At 52.5% G+C, this 19,200-nt stretch overlaps 6 protein-coding genes across 6 annotated transcripts; 2 read left to right on the top strand and 4 right to left on the bottom strand.

Annotated features, from left to right (window-relative positions):
- Positions 1 to 400: 400 nt before the first annotated feature.
- On the top strand, positions 401 to 2,620 carry ATEG_06552 (uncharacterized protein; the record flags this gene model as incomplete). The annotated part of the gene is made up of 4 exons (XM_001215730.1): positions 401 to 572; positions 623 to 907; positions 959 to 1,973; positions 2,026 to 2,620. The coding sequence occupies 4 exons, from the start codon at positions 401 to 403 to the stop codon at positions 2,618 to 2,620; spliced, it is 2,067 nt and encodes a 688-aa protein (XP_001215730.1).
- A 693-nt stretch (positions 2,621 to 3,313) lies between these two features.
- Positions 3,314 to 4,051, bottom strand: ATEG_06551 (ferritin-like domain-containing protein; the record flags this gene model as incomplete). Its single annotated transcript, XM_001215729.1, has 1 exon — positions 3,314 to 4,051. The coding sequence occupies one exon, from the start codon at positions 4,049 to 4,051 to the stop codon at positions 3,314 to 3,316; it is 738 nt and encodes a 245-aa protein (XP_001215729.1).
- Positions 4,052 to 4,970: 919 nt separating this feature from the next.
- On the bottom strand, positions 4,971 to 5,637 carry ATEG_06550 (uncharacterized protein; the record flags this gene model as incomplete). Its single annotated transcript, XM_001215728.1, has 2 exons — positions 4,971 to 5,218; positions 5,289 to 5,637. 2 exons carry the CDS (start codon positions 5,635 to 5,637, stop codon positions 4,971 to 4,973), a joined length of 597 nt encoding a protein of 198 aa, XP_001215728.1.
- Positions 5,638 to 6,433: 796 nt separating this feature from the next.
- Positions 6,434 to 12,036, bottom strand: ATEG_06549 (putative ABC bile acid transporter; the record flags this gene model as incomplete). Its single annotated transcript, XM_001215727.1, has 2 exons — positions 6,434 to 11,369; positions 11,528 to 12,036. 2 exons carry the CDS (start codon positions 12,034 to 12,036, stop codon positions 6,434 to 6,436), a joined length of 5,445 nt encoding a protein of 1,814 aa, XP_001215727.1.
- A 1,114-nt stretch (positions 12,037 to 13,150) lies between these two features.
- Positions 13,151 to 15,834, bottom strand: ATEG_06548 (uncharacterized protein; the record flags this gene model as incomplete). Its single annotated transcript, XM_001215726.1, has 7 exons — positions 13,151 to 13,927; positions 13,988 to 14,157; positions 14,220 to 14,398; positions 14,457 to 14,545; positions 14,596 to 14,665; positions 14,721 to 15,709; positions 15,772 to 15,834. The coding sequence occupies 7 exons, from the start codon at positions 15,832 to 15,834 to the stop codon at positions 13,151 to 13,153; spliced, it is 2,337 nt and encodes a 778-aa protein (XP_001215726.1).
- A 2,324-nt stretch (positions 15,835 to 18,158) lies between these two features.
- Positions 18,159 to 19,000, top strand: ATEG_06547 (putative ubiquitin conjugating enzyme (UbcC); the record flags this gene model as incomplete). The annotated part of the gene is made up of 3 exons (XM_001215725.1): positions 18,159 to 18,224; positions 18,310 to 18,436; positions 18,519 to 19,000. 3 exons carry the CDS (start codon positions 18,159 to 18,161, stop codon positions 18,998 to 19,000), a joined length of 675 nt encoding a protein of 224 aa, XP_001215725.1.
- Between the last annotated feature and the right edge of the window lie 200 nt (positions 19,001 to 19,200).

The raw sequence follows: 19,200 nt of genomic DNA, 5'->3' as shown, positions 1-19,200 counted from the left end.
GAGCTTTCGGAGAACGGAGCATTTGGAACGCCATGTCCGCACCCGTGAGTCTTTCTGGAGATCCTGTCCGATTTAGGCCCTTGCGCATGTATACACCATGGTCTTACATGTCGACTCCCCTTACTTCAAGTCAAAGGGCTAAGTGTCTTTCTCAGATACCAAAGAGAAGCCATATGTATGCTTCTGTGGAGCAGCCTTTACCCGGCGCGATCTCCTCAAGCGACATACTCGCATCACCCACGAAAACAATGGCTTGATATCGCCGAATTCTCAGCCCGACCGCGATGGTGCCGACCAGGCTGCGGCGCGGCCGACATCCGACCCAGCGTCAACGTCGCAGCGACGATACGATGTGTCGTCTGCTCCTCGGCCCGAAGTCCCCCTGTCAGTACAGCCGGGTATGGAGCAGTGGACGGGCACGCAACCGGCTCCGTATCTAGAACAGCCCCAACCTTTGCTTAACGCAGCCGACAACAATGCCAATCTACACCCAGCCGTCACACACGATGCAGATATCCTTCAGGCGGCACAGCTCCTTCTCCCTGGTAACTTCCGGGATCCGCAACCACCAGGTATGATCCTGTCGCTATCTCTCCGCAGACTTCGACTAACCTCTCTCTAGCCCAGCCTCTTTCATACCTGCCCGAGGAGCTGAATCATTTCCAAGAGTTCACTCATTTCTTGGATTCCATCGGGTTGCCCTCCGAGTGGGTCCCTGCCGTAGGAGAGGTCTCGCAGGTTCAGAGTGCAGTACCTGCTGATATGACCGAATCTGGGAGAAATGCTCGAGAACAGCAACCGTCCCGTCGTACTCAACCCGAGGGCTCACGGGCAGACTCGCCATTTCGATCCTGGTTACCCTCTGTACCCCCAGGTGACCAGAGTTTAGGGACCGTTTCTGACTATGGTGTGTGATGAATTTGTTTATTTCTAACCTCTGTCTAATACCCTGCCTTAGAACCTCCTCAGATATCGAAGAAGTCGTCGCCGTTGAAGGTTAGTGAAGAACAACGTCTTCGGCTTGCGGCTTCGCTCGAAGAGTTTCGACACCTCATTCCGGACTTTGTTCTCCCTTCCCGACATACATTAACGAGATATCTGACCTCGTTCTTCGACGGATTCCACCCCCATCTCCCTTTCATACATGTTCCAACATTGAGGATCAATGAGCGTGCTCCGGAACTTATCCTAGCTTTCATGACGATAGGAGCCCAGTACCGCTTCGAGCATCATAATGCTGAAAGGCTCTTCCATGCCGCAAAAGCAATCGTCCTTCATCGGCTCTCAAAAGAGACATACCCCCCAATCGCAGCGTACAATTCCATCATTCAGATCCCGATCGATAGCCAGACATCGGCACTTTCGCCATCAGAAAATGCCATAGGAATGAATGCGTGGCGGCAAATCGAGAATATCCGGACACTGCTAACCCTGATGGGCTATGCTACTTGGGAGGGGGCAGAACTGGTTCAGGAAGCCTTTGGGCTTCAGAGCCTTCTGGTGCGATGCTTGCGCGAGTTTGGCTTAACAGAAAACATCGCAGTTGCTCCAAGAAATTCCCCTTTGCAGTGGCACGAGTGGGCAGAAGAGGAATCCATCAGGCGCACAAGATTCATCTCGTTCTGCTTCGTCCATGTCCACAGCATTGCATACAATGTCTATCCCGTGCTTCGCAGCAGTGAAGTCCATCTGCGTCTTCCATGTTCCACCAAGGAGTGGAAGGCAACGACGGCTAGTGAGTGGGAGAGCGCCCAGAGGGAGGTTGGCTCCCAGCAATTGTTCTTCCAGGATGCGCTATCAATCCTCCTCCAGCCTTCTCGAAGCACAGTTCTTCTGGACCCCATCCCGGCGCCGTTAGGGAACTACATCCTTCTCCATGGCCTTCTCCAACGTATCCATCTAGTCAGTGAACTATCTATACCGAATGGGGACCAGTCTCTCTCGCTTCCCACAGAGGAGTTGAATAAACTCGAGTAAGTTTAGCCAAAATTAAGCCTATATCATGCGTCACTAACAAAACAAAAGGCGGGCGCTTCGATCGTGGACTTCTGTTTGGCAACAGGCCCCAGAGTCCAGTCTTGATCCTCACAATGAGAACGGACCAATCCCGTTCACCTCCAGTTCGCTTTTAGGCCTTGCCTACGTTCGCCTATCTCTTAATCTGGGGCCTTATCGCCAGCTGGAGACACGCGATCCTTACCGCATCGCCACCTCATTATACAAGTCACCCCGACCTGGACGGAGTTACCGGCTAACACCAGCGCTGATTTATTCTGCGCACGCGTTGAGTATTCCCGTCCGATTGGGCATCGACCATGTCGCGCGCAGCCAAGCCTTCTTCTGGAGTGTACGTCATTCGATCGCAAGTCTGGAATGCGCGGTCCTTCTGAGCAAATGGCTGCTGTCCCTCGCGGAGGCCGGAAGTAATCAAGCCCTGAGCGGTACGGATCCCCTCTACACACGCACCAATCTACATACTGATTTTTGCATTGTGCAGACAACGAAAGTAGAATACTACACTGGACCCGCTGCATCGTGGAAGAAGCATATTCCTCGATGGACTTGGAGGAAGGCGAATCTCCCCCGGGACTGGATCCCGGCAGTCTTGGGATCGCCGTGATCAAGCTCTGGGCCCGTCTGTTCAAGAAAAATACGCAGTGGCCGTTCATCAACGTGATGGGGGAGAGCTTAGAAAGATACCTGGACATAATCCGATCTAGTTAGAGTAGATGTACATAGTCCGGCGATATGCGCGCATTAATCCTACGAATCGTTACGCACCAGAGGGTCGAGGAATCCAACGCCACCCGTAACCAGAATCGAGTTAAAGACGACATAGGTAGGGTGCAGGTTGCGGTACGGAACGCCCGGAGGGTGACGTTAAGGACTGAGTTTTCCGAATTGAGTTTTTCACCCCCCATCAAGATGTCACTACCATCGCCCCTGTACGTTCCTGCAGGAGATCATCCTACCCGAAGCATCCGCTTAAAGTTTGTACAGAACAGGCATTTGCTGTTCGGGCTCTGCTTGACTCAAACCCCTTTCTACCAAGGAAGAGCGCGGAAGAGGAGGATAGACGTCCAAGACATGGCATTTGTTCAAGGGTCTCAAATTACACTATTAAGCAATCGGCCATTATTAATGATTACAGGAGATGGTCGAAGCAACGAAACCAAACTGGACATGAAAAGGAACGCCTATATTCACCGTAATCTTGCACGCACGGCGCAACCCGCACACCACGCCCGTCCCGGACATTCACAATGGGACGAGCAGCTGCGTGCGAGCGTCCGACACACCCCTACCATCCGCTCTAGTAGAAGAGACGCTTGGCAAAGGCCGTGGCGGTGCCGGAAGGCGACGCGGAGCTGGAGGAGGCGTTGGCGCCGCCGGTGGAGGCGATGAGCGGGCCGAAGGTGAGCTTCTGGCCGCAGGGCGGGGAGGGGGCGGAGACACAGCCGTTGAGGTACTCGCCGAGCTTGCCGGGCTGGTTACCGGACTGGAGGACGTAGTCGGGCGGGTAGGCGGGGATCAGGGAGGAGGAGTTTGTGGGGAAGACGGGCTCCTGGACGTTGCTGGTGATGTAGTAGGCGTGGGCGGAGTGCTGGGCGGCGAGGCGGGCCATGAGGAAGGAGACCTCTGGGGCCTGGGTGTAGGCGGCGAGGCCGATGTAGGCGCCGCAGACGTTCTGCTCGAGCTTCTGGGCGTTCTTGACCCAGGTCTCGCCGTCCTTGGCGTCGGGGAAGGTGAAGTTGCAGCGCGGGGCGGTGAAGCCGGGCACCTTGGAGCCGAGCTGCTGGACGGCGCGCACGCCGAGGCGGTTCTGGCGCTGGATGCCCTGGAAGTTGGTGTAGTAGTTGGCGGTGGAGCTGTTGTCGGCGCTGTTGAGGAAGGTCGAGTTCAGCGGCTGCGACGAGTAGTAGCGCTCCAGTAGGTACTGGAGGGCCCAGCCGAACTCCACGACCTGGGCGTCGCTGGAGCTGGGCGAGCAGCTCTGCGCCGCGGCGGCGCTGACAAGGAGAGCGCTGCTCAGAGCGGAGAAGAAGCGCATGGTTGGGGTGGGGGGTTAAGTGATGAAGTGGAGGATGTATATTCTAGTGGTAGTTGTGCGAGTCGCGGCGGGCTTCTCTTGCTCGTCTAGGCCTGGGTAAGTGGCAGGGGTTGCAGATTGACTATAGATTCAGGAGTACGAGGGGGCCGGGCAACCGGGAGCCAACTCTTATAGCTTTCTATGGACCCGGAGGCAGCAGGCTCAAATCTAGATTGCGGAACAATCATCGGACTACTGCAACCATATGATGAAATGGAAGACCGTGGACAGGGCGTCCAGGATGGAGGGCATCAGAAATCAGGTTGTCTGCCGCTTACAGGCGCGGAAAGCTTATCGCCAACTGCTTTGCATCATGACATGGGGCCCACAAACCCTATTCAAGGTTGCTGCCCGCCGATGGCCGCGCGATTGACTTTGGACAATGAACCTTCTTCGCATGCATGAGGACACCATTGCAGGGGCTTGCACGGCTTTGTCGGTAGTTGAAGGGAGGTGACGAAGATGTCAGGATTTTCAGTCGGTGGCTTCGGTGATATCATGAACCGGTGATGACGATGGCTCCTACTATTTGTAAGACAGGATCGGCCCGGGTGGAGCAGGAGGATGGAGGAGGGCGGGATAAGGGTCGAGCCATCATCTATCCCAGACCATAGTGAGTTATAATTCGTACTAGAGCAGTTCGCCGGAGCGGAAGGAGGACGGATGATAGTCATGTTCATCGAACTAAAAAAAGAAAGCATCAAGAATAAGCTCCCGGATCTCGGCAACAAAAGCTTGGCTGCTGAGTCATCACCACGCCCTGCCGATCCTCATCATGATGTATAGGGACTAACTACTCCGTAGTACTTCCAAGATGATAATAATATCTTCAACATTGAAGAGTCTCCAAAACCCAATCTTGCGCACCCTCGAATACAGCTCATTCAGCAGGAACAGGCGGTCTCCTCACAATGTTGGCATACTTTATTTTCTCATGGGTTGCGGATGGATTTTCTGTGAGGTTATCTCCTTCTGGACCATAGATCGCAGCCCGAGCATCGTTTAGGAGACAATTCACATCGGGAGGGATGCCCCACTGGGCGCAAACGTCCCCTGAAATGTAGGAAGTCGTGTGGAGGACACAAGTTGATGATTCAAGTGCGTACACGCGAGACAGCGCGTGGGAGGCTAGTAAAATCCTGCATGTCAATCGGGCCACTCATCACTCTTCACCTATTCAGGCCAGGTTCTAACATACCCTCGGTTGTTTGGAACCATGGAGCCTTCGTTTGAGGATCATTTTTAAACAGGGGTGCCCAAGTGGATATGTGAAGGTCCTCGCGCTTCTGAATGGTTCGACGCTTGAACACCGGGTCGGCATGTTCATGGCCGCATAACACACCCACGCGCCCGATCCCTGTCGTTTCCACCCTAGAATGAGCAGAAGGCCACCAGTGCAGCTCGGGTACCGGGCAATCCGAGAACTCCGGCATAGGCTGATGCAGAGAGATATTAGTCAACCTCGGTGTGACCAACTTCCTCGCAGCAGAGTGGCTCTTACCTCTCGGCACAGTATATGAATCCCTCCAGACTGTGTGATAAGACATTGTACCATGGAGATCTGCGCGCCCTGCCTCTCCGCGAACCCCAGTATGACGTTTATCTCGGATTGCCGTGCTGCCTCGCGGAGTCTTGCCATCTCCGTAGAGCGGTAGCCGATCGAGTTCATGATAAAACGTTCTTTCAAGTCATCGAAGGTGGTCTTGTTGGGGTAGCTGTCTTCGTTTAGTTACCGTGAATCTCGCTAGCTTTTAGACAGGATACCTTAGCCACAGAGGATGTCCTGGTATCCAGCATACGGGAAATGCGATCAAATGTGCGCCGTTGGCCTTGGCTTCACGGATGAGCTGGACTGTGTTCTCGACGCCCTTCGGCGCGTCAAGCCATGCAGGCTCTGCCTGAACGGCAGCGTCGCGGTAGGACATTCGTTCGCCGTAAATTGGAATCAAATAACGAGAGGATGGGGATAAGAAATGCGATAGAAGGAATGGATGTTGGTCGGAGTTTTGGGGCGGCGTACAGCTGTAGAAAACAACAAGAGACTTGAGTACTGCGAGAATTTCGTAGTTTCTACAATGGGACAAGTTATTTCAGTAGATCTTTCCTAATCTATTGTGCTATCTGAAACGATGGACAACAATGGACCTAGGCAGGAATGACAAGATCTCATCAAAATAAATCAAAAAGCCTTCCAGCGCCGTGTCTTGCAAACATATCTGACAAGAGAGAGGGGCAAAAGCCCCTTGAACTTTTCAACAAAATGACGAGCCAGAGACAGACGTATAGAAGGAAAGAAATAATTAGTAACGAGAATAGTATAGACAGAGTGCGTATGTATAGGTATTAGGAGTCATCCACAAGACGCTTCTGGTCCCAAGCTTTCTTGGCTCCTTCCAGAAGCCCTTCCATATTTCCGCTATTTTCACACATGCTTTGGAAGAGCCCGCCCTCACGCTTAATGAGGGTATAAGGATGATCATACTCAATCACGCGGCCATGGTCCAGTACCAACACCTTGTCATAGTCAATGATGGTTTGCAGGCGGTGAGCGATGGTGATGATGGTGCTTTCTCGCAGTTCTCGCAGCGTTTCCTGGATCTTGCTATCGGTGGTGTAATCGATGGAAGCTGTAGCTTCATCCATAAGCAAGACCTTCGGGTTCTTGAGAAGAGCGCGCGCAAGACACAAGAGTTGTCGTTGGCCCTGGGAGAGGTTGGACCCGGACTCCGAAATCGGCGTATTCAAGTTGAGGAAAATGTTCTTATTGTCCAGAAGGGCTGACCCGTTGATTTCCGGCGTGGACCCTGCCTCAGCAACGGAGAGAGTGCTGCTGGTCATGGGAGTGGCGACTCCAGAGGCCTCCGAGCCGATCAAGTGCACTCGGCGGAGGGCCGTGAAGATCTGCTGGTCACTGAACAAGCTGAACGGATCAAGATTGCTTCGAATAGTTCCGGTAAAGAGGGTAGGATCTTGAGGCACTATTGTGATGGCCTCTCGCAAGTCGCGTAAGCCAATAGTGCCGATATCCACTCCGTCAATGATGATGCGTCCCTTTTCTGCCTCAAGACCGCGGAAGAGAGCCAGAGCCAGCGAGCTCTTTCCGGCTCCAGTCCGACCCACAATACCAACTTTCTCGCCGGGCTGAACGGAGAAAGATACACTGCGGAGAACAGGGTCGAGGTCAGGCCTATAGCGGGTGGTATAGTTGTCGAACTCCACTGCTCCACCGCTAGGCCAATCCGCCGGGGGTCGAGAGTCAGGAATGACCGCGTCTGCCTCCTGCTCAACCTCCAGGTACTCCTTCACACGCTCAACACAGTTCATGTTCTGTTGAACCTCTGAGTAGAGACGGACTAACCACAGAACGTTCTCAGTAAAGGTGACGGCGTAGGTCAACGAAAGTCCAGCTGCACCTGCATCGATTCTGCCAATATTGGTGATGACGAAAACCGCTGTGAAGAAGGACACCAAAGCACCGGTAACGTCAACCCGGAATGCTAGCCATCGATTGCTGGCCCAAAGATAGATGTGGGGACGATTATAGTTATTGATACGACGATGATTGTCCACGATAAATCTTGGTCCGTCGCCATATGCTCGAATCGTGACGATGCCGTTCAGAGTCTCTCCAAACTGCTGGTACAGAGGACTACGTTGCACAGATTCTAGTCTCTTCAGGTCACGCGAAGAATTGAGGTAGACAGCGCCCAAAGCAAAGTATACCAGCGTGATGAAGATGCCTGCAATCAAGAACCCGGGAGTGATCACGGAAATCAGAATCACGATCATCAACACCGAAGCTAAGCAGTGGAGCATGCCAATTGCCACTGGCGCGACCTCTTGGTCGACAGCCTCGACGTCCTTGGAGAACCTGTTCATAAGCTGGCCAAGCGGCGTAGAGTCGAAGAATTTGAACTTCGCGTGCATCACCGCGTTCAGAAGACGTTTATGGATGTTGAAAGAGGCGTGCAGCGATCCCCAGAAAAGGAAACCCTCTCTGATCAACGAAATCAGAATGTAAGCGATGCCTAGGAGAGCATATACACCGAGATAATAGGAGACGTTCACGTCGCTCCCCGCTGAGGTGTTCGCTTGAGTATTGAAGTGAGAAGTGCCAACAGGGGAGGTACGTGGAACACCACCTGCATTGAAGGATGGGAATTTGAGGCCAGTCATCGCAGCGTAGTTACCAACATCATCGGTGCGGACATTTTGGGTCTGATAAGAGTTTGCCCACTGTCTGATCCAAATGTTTGTTGATACGGATCCCAATTGTTGCAGGCAGAAGACAATCAAAGCACCAATCCAGTAATACCAAGACCCCATGGACTTGAGGTACATGATGACCGTCGACCATTTGATGCTGCCGACTGCCTTAGATTCCACCATGTTCGGCCGTACATCTTCCTTTTTATCCTTTGACGTCGAGCCATTCGCCTCACCATTGGGTGTTGGCGTTTCCTCCGGGCCTGGTTTACTACCATCGAAGTCGGACGGCATGCGAGAAGGCCGTTGGGAGCTCGCCCTGGACACTGGCCCTGACTTCAGTAGCTCCTCGCCAAGGAGTCCTGTGACAGCCACATCCGTAGGATGGCCCTGAATAGCAACCTTGCCGTTTTCAAGAACGACGACATGTTTTGCCTGGGGAACGGTCAAAGCAATATTGTGGGTTACCAAAATGCAGGTGCGGTTCATCATGAAGGGACCCGTGAGCGCCTCGCGGAAAATGTGTTTGGCAGTGTGAGAATCCACGGCGCTCAAGCAGTCATCCAACAAAAGGTGCCGAGCTCTGCTGTAAATCGCACGAGCAAGTGAGATGCGCTGCTTTTGTCCACCGGAAAGACTAATGCCTTTTTCTCCAACAAGGGTCTGGTCGCCCGCATCGAGAATCGCCAGATCTCGCTCCAGGGCACAAGCCTTGATGACAGCATCATATCGGCGCTGATCAAAGGGAGAGGCGAAGACGATGTTTTCTTTGACGGTATCATTGACCAGCCACGCTTCTTGCGCACAGTATGCCACACTTTCTATGAGGCCCGTTTGGGGATCCACGGGAAGATCTGACCTGCTCACTGTACCCCCAGGCAAATGTACCCGTCCTTCCAACAGCTTCATTTCACCCAAGAGAGCCATCAAAAGCGACGTTTTGCCCGAACCGGTTGGGCCGGTGATGATGTTCAGCGCCCCGACTTGGAAGGACACATCAATGTTGATGAGGCGGAAGGCATCGGTATCTTTCGAGAGATCATCCTGGTAGCTCCCTTTGGGGCTGCCCCATGCGAGGGTTGCCTTCTCCAGGGCAATTCTGGGTGGCTGTCCATCAGCCTCGCCTGGGTCCAATTGGATATACTTTTCAGTCTCTTCCTCGTTAAGATATTTGTCCACTCGGTCCAGAGAAACTTTCGATTCTTGAACGTGTGCCACCATATCGGCCAGCTGGTCCAGGGGAACTCGAAGAAGCGAAAACATCGACAGGGCAGGGAAAGCAATCGACGGGGTTAATTGCTTTTTCTCGACCACCGTATACAGGAAGAATGAAGCGAACGTGATAAAGATTGGTGTGCCATACCAGACCGTAGCTGCCGTGGACCAAATTATGTAGCGGAAGCGCAAGGCCTTGAGCTCAGCCCTCCGCTTTTCGTTCACAATATCTTGAAAACGATGCTCCCAAGCAAAGTATTTGATGATTCGGATGTTCTGCAGAATCTCATTTGTGGCATGAATTCGAGCATCTGTTCCTTTCAAAATCTGCTTCTGCACCTTGGTGAACTGCTTGGCGATTAAGAGATTCACTGGCAACATAAGAACCATGATGACAATACCAGCAAACGAGCTGAACCCCAATAGACGGTAAAGGAGAGTGACAGCGATAACTATCTGTACGGGCACGCTCGCCCACAGGAAATGGAGATAAGCGCCCACCTCACTAACTTTGAAGGAGTCAATGGCCATGAGGTTGATGATGGTCCCAATGTTCGCCAGCTCGTTAGGATCATCCTCTTCCGCCTTGGTATTGTTCTGGGCAGACTCTGGATCAGCGGAGGGCTTTTGATCCTTCTTCTTGCGACCAAAGGAGAAGAGTTTCTTCTTTTTCTTGGCCTCCGGGGCATCAGCGTTCTTTGCGGTAGAATCCACCGCCGCGCCAGCCTTCCGCCGCAGGGCCTTGGCGTAAATTTCGCCGATGATGATAGCGCGAAGCTTCAGGCCCATTTTTCGGCCAATCCACAGAGCCTGCCCATCGGCGATACCTTGAATAGCGCCCGAGCAGAAGAGCAACGTCGCGTACATCCAAGCAGCGTTTGCTGTGGTTGATCTTGGATCTTCAACATATTGCAAGATCGCTCGGAGGAGAATGGTGGGTAGATACGTGAACATGTTCGAAAAGATGGTCCATGCGCCTTGAAGCAGAATCGTGGGGAAGAAATAGCATCCCAGCCTCCACATGAGGCCGCCTTTGTACCGTCGGCGGCGAAAGTCTTCCAGAACGGCGGCGGCCTTTTGGGAAGAAGTCACATTCCAGACGTCCTCAAGCTCAAGTGGCTGCCTATAGCCCTTGAGGATAAGCGGATCCAGCCAGGAAAAGCTGAGGAGTGAGAATATGCTGGCAGTAGGGTACTTGGCCGGCTGCAATCCATCCTCGTGTGGAACCAACACCGCTTTATTCCCTCTACGGGTGGAGAAAGCGATGAGCACTAGGAGCGACGATAGAGCAAATTCGGTCGCACTGAAAATCATCGCGCGTTTCGATACCGGGTGAATGATGGCAGACCGGAAGACAAAAATGGTAAACAGCCATTGCAACCCATACAAAGCAGCCGTATGGTCCCAGAGTCGCGGAGATGAATGCAGGCCTCGGATGGAAAGAACCAATCGAATTAGAGTCAAGAAGAGAACGTAGCTCCAGGAAATCAGTCTTGCCACCGCCGGAAGGGTCCCTCGGTGACCCCAGCCATCCGTCAAGAGAATCGCAATGAAGATGCCGACTTGGGCGGAGAGAGCGAGGGCTTCCAACTCCACGGTCACAATTTCGCCCCGGGGACGATCGATCTCGAAACGGAGTGATTCGGTTTGGGTGGCTTTCAGCAACATTGGGTCGGTTTCCTCGCCCGGTTGTTCCTCCACGAAGATCGCATTTCTCGTGTCATCTTCGGAGGGGGTGTCCACGAGAATCTGATACGAGGGGTTCTTGCGGGCGACGATAAAGCGGTGGACAAGCCGGGAGATAATCAAGACCAGGGAGATCGCGCATGCTGCAAGCGGGAATATTGTTTGCAGATAACTAGAATTCAGCCAATATCAGTCGGAGTTCTCGCAGATGGAAAATACAAGGACAGTGAGGGTTTCATACTTGCGCTGGAAGCAAATGGAGACATCGTCGACAGCCCAAATCGGGCCATGACACTCCGGTATCATTTCTGATAAGCGGAGTTGAGATACGAGCAGCAGGAATGACAGCTCTCGAACAGCATCCGTCGTTCCGCCACGGTCCGGGGCCCTCGAAGTAAGCTCTTAAGAGGGCGAGGGTGGCTGCAGCAAAAGATTCGCTCCGTCGTTACCGGGAGTCGTCCAGCGCTCGAGCAAAGTTTATGACGAACCTGCCATCGCCCGCCGAGATGGAGCGGGAGAAGGACGCGGGATGATAGAGGCAGGCGGTAAGTAGGTAGGGAATCAGGGATGAATGACGGATCGGTCGAATGAGTCAAAGGGGTGAATATCGTGTAATCCGACGGCGTGAGAAGCTCATCGGAGAGGAAGAAAGAGAAAAGAGGAGAGAGAGAGGAGAGGAGGAGAGGATGGAATACTGGAGAAGAGCAGAAGAAGAGTGGGACTGCGATTACATAGCAGGTTACTACCATGCACGCCTCGCATTTTCCCCCATCGGGACTCCGGCCGCCGTTGCCCACCGCCCTCTCGGTTCCAGAACCACTGGCGCATCCTGCCGCCATCATACTCTGCATCCGGTAAATGTCTGAACCGATTCTGAATCCCACTTGTTGTTTGTGAGACCAGCCATTGTTCTTGAAGTGGCTGTCGCGTCAAGGAGGGAGTACAATAGACATTATTGGCCGCCGCTTCTTCCGTCACTATTCGCCAACAAAACGCTCCCCAAGACGGAGATGAGGAACCGATCTCATTTATCAGATGGCTGCATGACCTCCACGGTGGATGCATGTCAGAACGCTCCTTGCAAACATCTTCACAGATGGCCTGGAATCGTTCTATTCGCACTTTCTACATTCGACAAGCCTGAATAGCACACACTCCGAAAGGCAAAAAGCATGCGTATCTATGGGCAGTACCATCAAAATATTTGGATCAGGGGGCATAGGGAATCCAAATCCCTAGGCACAATAATGTCTTTCCTAACGGATCGGGGAAATCAATGCTGATAAGGCTAGAACACAATCGAAGCAAAGATATCCGACCGCGTCACCAGACGAGCCTGCCAGTCCAGTCACACCGATCCCTGGAGACAGGGATGGCGGAACAGTCACCGCTACTCCCGTAGTCACGAACTTATGGCGACATATTATGACTGCAGTAGCACGGCCCATACATGCTCGGCGCTATGACTCAACCCGTCAGGAAGCGGGACGCATTCGAGACATTGAGGTATCAGACCGCAGTGATCAAGTACATATCAGAGACAACGTCGAAGATAAGAAAAGAGTCATTAGGACGTTGAAAAAGTAGCCCGCCACGATAAGATCCCCACTTGGATACTTATGACGCCCCCACCTTTGCATCTCCAAGTGGATGAAACCATTCAAAGATCGTCGCGAATGCTTGCAGGTGGATATCCATACGCAATGCCCCGTAGATATACTTCTAGTAGAGATGGGGATAGTGGTTTTCAATAGGAAACGGGACATCATTTTCGTGGTAAGTGAAGGTGTCCTGAGATCAGCTAAATTACCATGGGCACTAATGGAAAGGCTAATCTTAGTCAATTTCAGCGCTTTTTTCAATTGAAATATTTTGAACCCCCACTGTGTCCGTGCCAGTGAGCTTAAGCAGTATAGTAAACCACGATGGGCAGTATGCACAACGCCACAAAATCTAGAGTGACTTGTTCCTGGCGACAGCCAAAAACGCCAGAGACCACAGCTGTCTGATATTTGACTCTGAATAGAATAGCGCCCCTCGGGTCAGCGAAGTCCAGAATGATGGACGGACGAACTCACCGGTTCCGCCGCTAACACCAGGAGGAGGCGGCAATGTGCCCAGCGGCGTAGCTTTGAATTTCCCATCCGTGAAAATCCAGGACCACACCTCCATAGACAGGAGGCTTTGATTCTGCTCGATAACATCCCAGAGCAAGTGGTAGGCTTCCCGAGCATTGTTATGGACTACATTGTCCCAGCAAAAGTCTGGAACAGCATCACTTTTAAGCGATCCTTCTGAAGCGCAGCGTCCCAATTGATTCTCTAGTCCTTTAGCCATGAGAGCAAGCTGCCATGACCAAACCACAGTGCCATGATAAGCGCCAGTGGTGAAGTTCCGCGCATAGACGGGATTAGCACCATAGGCGGGATTGGCAACGAGGAGGCCAACATCAGTCATGAGGCCAGCTGGGAAGGTCCGGCGGACGTTGTTTGCAGTCTGGTTGATAAAGGAAGTTAATTGCCCCTGTTCAGTAGTGTTGAGAAGAAAATGGCGAAAGCCATCATCGGTGTTCATAACTTCGACTTTACTGAGGTTATTGTAGCCGTCAAGAGCGAGGGCGTAGAATTGGACGTCCGAGTCTATTGTATTCGTTTGGTTTGGACCGGCAAAGTGCGAGGCTTTGGTGTACTCGTCCACTCGCTTCCTAGCCTCATTTTCGGGCACGGTGACCTGTTGTAATCAAGCGTGGTCAGTATGGAAGACCAAGTGGGATGATTTGCTGTCCCAAACCTGGAAGAATTTCAGAGTCTCGTCTTCCCAGATCTGGGCATATTTGTCGGCAAGTGTCGCCCAGTCCCTCTCTGCAAATACGCGGTTTCGCGCGAGGGCGGCAATTGAGCGCAGAGCAGCCGGCATCAGCGCAGTATTTACATCGAAAGGAATACGACCGCCACCAATACCTTTATACATCTGTTAGCTCCAAGCCAGAATGTTTTGTTTGTATGTGGTAGATGAGACATACCAAATGTGCTGTCCCTCCACTGACCGACAACCTGACCATCGTGAAGGTGAATCAGGTCCTCTTTCCTTCGGTTCTGGACAAATGGAGTAGCCAGGCGTATTACTCGCTCTGCATTTTTAACGCCCAATTGACCCCAGGTGAGGTTTTGATTTGCGGCATTGAACTTTCCTGCGGTTGTGCTGTGAACCCATAGTCAGTTTGATCGTATAGCCATGGCAAAAGATAGAGGGTTAGGACCTCGAGAACGCTTGGTATCTGTGTCTGCCAACAGGATTATCGACAAAGTATTTCTTCATGAGCACGGGGAGGAAATAATCTGAGTCAACCTGGAATCCGTCAGCCTCATATCCTGACCTCCCGTGCCAAAATGCCATACCATATTGTAGTCACAGATCATAGCGGTGCTCGTGATATTCTTCTTCATGTTCGACCAAGTGGCATAATCTCTGTTAAAGTCTCGTCAGTCAGACAGATCGACAGCCACGCAATCCCTACACCCACCCGATGGTCTCCTCATGACAGACACTCCCGTCGGTTCGATTTACTCGTTCCAGCACTGCGCCAATTACCGCTTCCATGGCACTACCATTGCCAACGCTGAGAACAGGCTCTAACAGCAGGGCAGATATCATGGAGTCTCGGCCGAAATATGTTAAGAACCTCCAAGCGCCGGCCAGTAGTTTGTCCTTATAGGACAGGAAGGAGAGGGAATATGCTTGATCAGGCTGCTGAGAAACAATTGCCGAGGAGTTTCCCTTGAACACTTCCGAAGGTGTCAACTGCGTCAGCTGTGGGTAGTTGTACGATGCGGAGAAGACGTAGTCTCCAGCTGTGAAATTCACAGTCTTGCCAGACAGCTTGACCTGACCATTCGAACCGGGAAGTGGTGAAAAAGTGAGATTGGTCGTGGTAACGTTATCCAACCACAACCTCTGTAGCGAAACCCCTCCGGTTGGGAGCTGAGAGTAGAGAATCGCATCCTGAATCTCCGGATAAAGTAAGCTCGGTCCTTCAACAAAGTCCCTGATGGTCCTAATGCTGCCCAAAATGGGAACGGTCAATTCAGCAGAGGAGTTGAAGCGCAACACCCCGGTTACTCCAACTTGAGGTACATTGGAAGCTGAATCTGAAGAAGCGGCGGAGTAGATCGGCGCTAAAGGTTTTCCAAGGGTAGAGTTCACGAGTTCAATCCCGAGAGTCCCGTTGTCTCCATTCTGGGGAGCGAAGTATGTGCAGACCCCACTATTTCCGCTAGGCCAGGCAATTATGAGCCTAGGGCCTATTACAGATAGATCACTGTCAGGGAGAGGAGAGGTAACAACAACCTGAGCATCCACGTTGCAGTCTGAGTAAAAGTAGTTATTATAAGGAGGGTCGCTCAGAGTAAGGGTCCTCTCTCTCCTGGTGCAGACGCCGGTCTCATTGCTACTGGTAGCAGGGACAGATTGGACGTTGGGCAAATGGCCATTAACGGTATTATCATGAACCGCCTAACGGCGTTAGCACTTTGGGATAGATAATGACATATGTGCCTGGAAAAGTAGTAGCTCACCCGGCAAGTCGCGGAGGCCACGAATATAGTCCCGAGGGCGCCGAATAGCGAGGACCGCCGCATGTTGGACTCTGCGGCAAGGAGCTGGATAACGGAAATTGGATGTTGGCAGTCGAGAAATAGGAGAGCTGGGACAGGGATTGAGTCAAGTATTTTATCATGTAACCGCTTCTTAGTGAGCACTGTGGGTTATAAGTAGCTATAACGAAGACGAAGACTCCTGAACGTGGGGGTGGGTCTGCTGCAGGTGATATATACCGAGTATGCGGAGTATAACTAGATGCCGTCCTTGGGTACCTAGCACAACTACGTCGCTCATCCAATTCGGGGCGATCCACGACGTTGATCCAAGTAAGAAAAACCGGTACCAAAGAGTCTTCATCCCGTCGAGCCGATTAGACGTCACAATCCCCAGTGGCGTATACTCCACTCGGTATATGAAAGGGACACAATGCGGGGCTGAAAGTTTAGCGGTCGAGGGACAAAGCTAGGGTTTCGCCGACAACTGCCCGAGCGATCAAAGGCATTGTGCCTGTCTATGTATGCAGCGGTGATGACAGACGTCGACTGGAGGAACTCGTACAGCGTTGGTTTCAATTGTACGTAGTCCTCGCTAGTCTGATCTGCCGATGACTGGGGCCGAAGATTAGCATCCAATACTGGTGGTGGCCAGTCAACCGAATACATGTATAGGTAACCCTCGGAGTCACTTGTTGCTCTCAAGTACCTACTCCGTAAAGACGAGATCAGCACCTTTGCACCAATGGTGCTGCCTGCCTGAGGGCGGGACGGTGTTGACCTCGGCTCCGATATACTAATACTAATACCCCGGAGGCCGTTCATACAACTCCGGATCCGATAACTACCTTCCTAATTGAATACGCCGCCCCCGCTTGGGACGGCGGAATGGACCGTCTTGTCCATCCTTCTAGCACCCGACTGTCGTCGGACCCAGCTTCGTCAAATCAATATTTTGTTGAGGCGATTACCGTGGGATGGGCGAAAGACTTACCACCCTGCAGAGGTGATATGGCACTAGTCGCTGTGGAGGACTCTGTACGGCGGCGAAGACGACGACGACTACGACTGCCCTTGCTCAGGAGCGAGTTTTTCTTCCTATGACGCTTAGTATCCTTATCTACCGTCGCGATAAAGTTAGTCAGTAGATCTCTAAACGCCCGACCGTCAGGATATTGGTACCTCGGATGTGCATTGCCGACACCGTTTCGAACATCGGGTACAGGAAACAGATGAGCGACTATTGGGATCATTCTGGCTGAGGGCGTCGCAACGCACTCGTAGTTGGCGGTATTCGTCACAACTCGAGAACCGTGTCCTCCGTGTGACAAGTGCGCGTTACATGTTATTGTTCCACAAAGTGATGACATGAGGCTGGGGAATACCGCCCTGAAGAAGGGGAGGGGAAGAGAAGTGAAACCAGGCGGCATGCGGGGAGCTCGTAAATCTTGGGTAGGTATCCTGCTAGAACACCGTGTCTCTCACCCTCTTTACCTCAGTTTTCAGCATTCAGCGTCAGTTCTGAGTGACTGAACCCCCTTTCCAGACTCCCTCGATCTCTATGCACTAGCAGGTCGATGAGCTTAAGGAGACCACGGGGTTGGCAGTTTCATAAACAATCCTAAGACATGCAGTCTATATTCTATTAGAATCATTAGTATTGAACTATATTTATCCTATAAGTATATGCTGTGTATGGACAGTATAAGAGCAAAAACACGACGCCACATACGTAATACCTAGGAAGAGAAATTCAACAATATATATAGAGGTCATTCATTGGAGATTCTTTCCATCATCTCTCACTTACACTTGTATACTACTTAGGCGCACGAAGGCAATAAGAATATATAGACTTCAAAGACCCCGATATTCTGGGCCAAGCAGTCCCAGGATGGTCCTTTAGACCAGTAACACTGTCTTGGAGGGCTAACCTGAGATAATCCACGAACCCAATTATTTTACCAACGGATTGCCCTGCATGAAGCTTTTGAGATAAAAGAAAATCGCCAAGAGAACCAATCAATAGGCGCAGTAAAAATTCTCACCAGGAACAGAAAACAGAACAGAGTCCGTCTCCACGTCACCCAACGGTAACCCGAAGTCGCCAGCCGGTCCGATGAAGCGCCACCCCGGAACCTTCCGCGTGGATTGCCACTAGTGTGTTTGCAAGGCGGAATCCACTCGCCCAAGAGGGCGATCAGTCACGCCCATCACCTCATCAGACTTCTCCTCCTCACCCAGGCGCCTTCCACTCCTCTCCAACTCCCGCCTATCTTTATCGCCCCTGTACAGTGTCTCCAGGCTGAGACTGCCTCCTCTCTCCCGACGCCGCACATCCACATCCGCTCACCACTCGCCCCCTCACCATGGCGGAACGCATCCTGCTAAACGAATACAAGAGCCTGGCCAAGGAGCCCTGGGTGAACATCGAGGTATGACCCTCTACGATCCTGCCACCCCGATCTCAGGCCCCAGTTCCTCCAGAAACAGAGCACTTTACTAACCAACCTACCCCAGCTGAACGAAGAAGACATTTTCAACTGGACCATCGGCCTGATCGTCCTCAACCCAGACTCCCTCTACTACGGCGGCTACTTCAAAGCGTCGATGAAGTTCCCAAAGAACTACCCCTATTCGCCTCCTGGTAAGTTCACGCTCAGGGCTCACCGAACCAAGGCTCCAACACCCGCGGGACAGCGCTAGCTAACACCCCTATTCCCCGATAGAGTTCCGCTTCCTGCGCCCCCTCTACCACCCCAACATCTACCAAGACGGCAAACTCTGCATCTCGATCCTGCACGCCCCCGGCGAAGACGAGATGTCCGGCGAGCTTGCCTCGGAGCGCTGGTCGCCCGCGCAGCGCGTCGAGTCCGTCCTCATCTCCATCCTGTCCCTCCTCGATGATGCCGAGGTCTCGTCGCCCGCCAACGTCGACGCCGGCGTCATGCTGCGCAAGGAGCCCGAGCGCTACAAGGCCATCGTGCGCAACAACGTCGAAGAGTCGAAGCGGGATATCCCCGAGGGGTTCGTCATGCCCACCCACCAGTCCACGGCGGCCGTCAAGCCGGTCGAAAAGGACGACTCGGATTTCTGGGCGGAGAGCGATATTGACGACGATGTGTTTGGTGGGAGCGACTCGGACGAGGACTTGAATGTCGACGATCAGGATAGCGGCAGTGATGAGGATGATGACGACGAGAAGGCCTGATGCTGCATCGTCGCGAGACGACGGAACATTTATGCTTTTTCTTTCTTCTTTTTTTATCACGATCTTGGCGCATAGGAGCTCAGCGGCTTACATTCAGGGCATAGCGCAGGCGCATCGGGTGGAAGGCGGCTGAGTGCATACGATCTATCTACCCGCAGTCATTTGGCATTTCTGGCATTACTATTCATGCATTTTGTGTG

This window comes from Aspergillus terreus, genomic scaffold (assembly GCF_000149615.1).
Source record: "Aspergillus terreus NIH2624 scaffold_9 genomic scaffold, whole genome shotgun sequence".
NCBI lineage: Eukaryota > Fungi > Ascomycota > Eurotiomycetes > Eurotiales > Aspergillaceae > Aspergillus > Aspergillus terreus.
The sequence above is the reverse complement of the archived record's forward strand: the minus strand, read 5'-3'. Positions and strand labels throughout refer to the sequence as shown.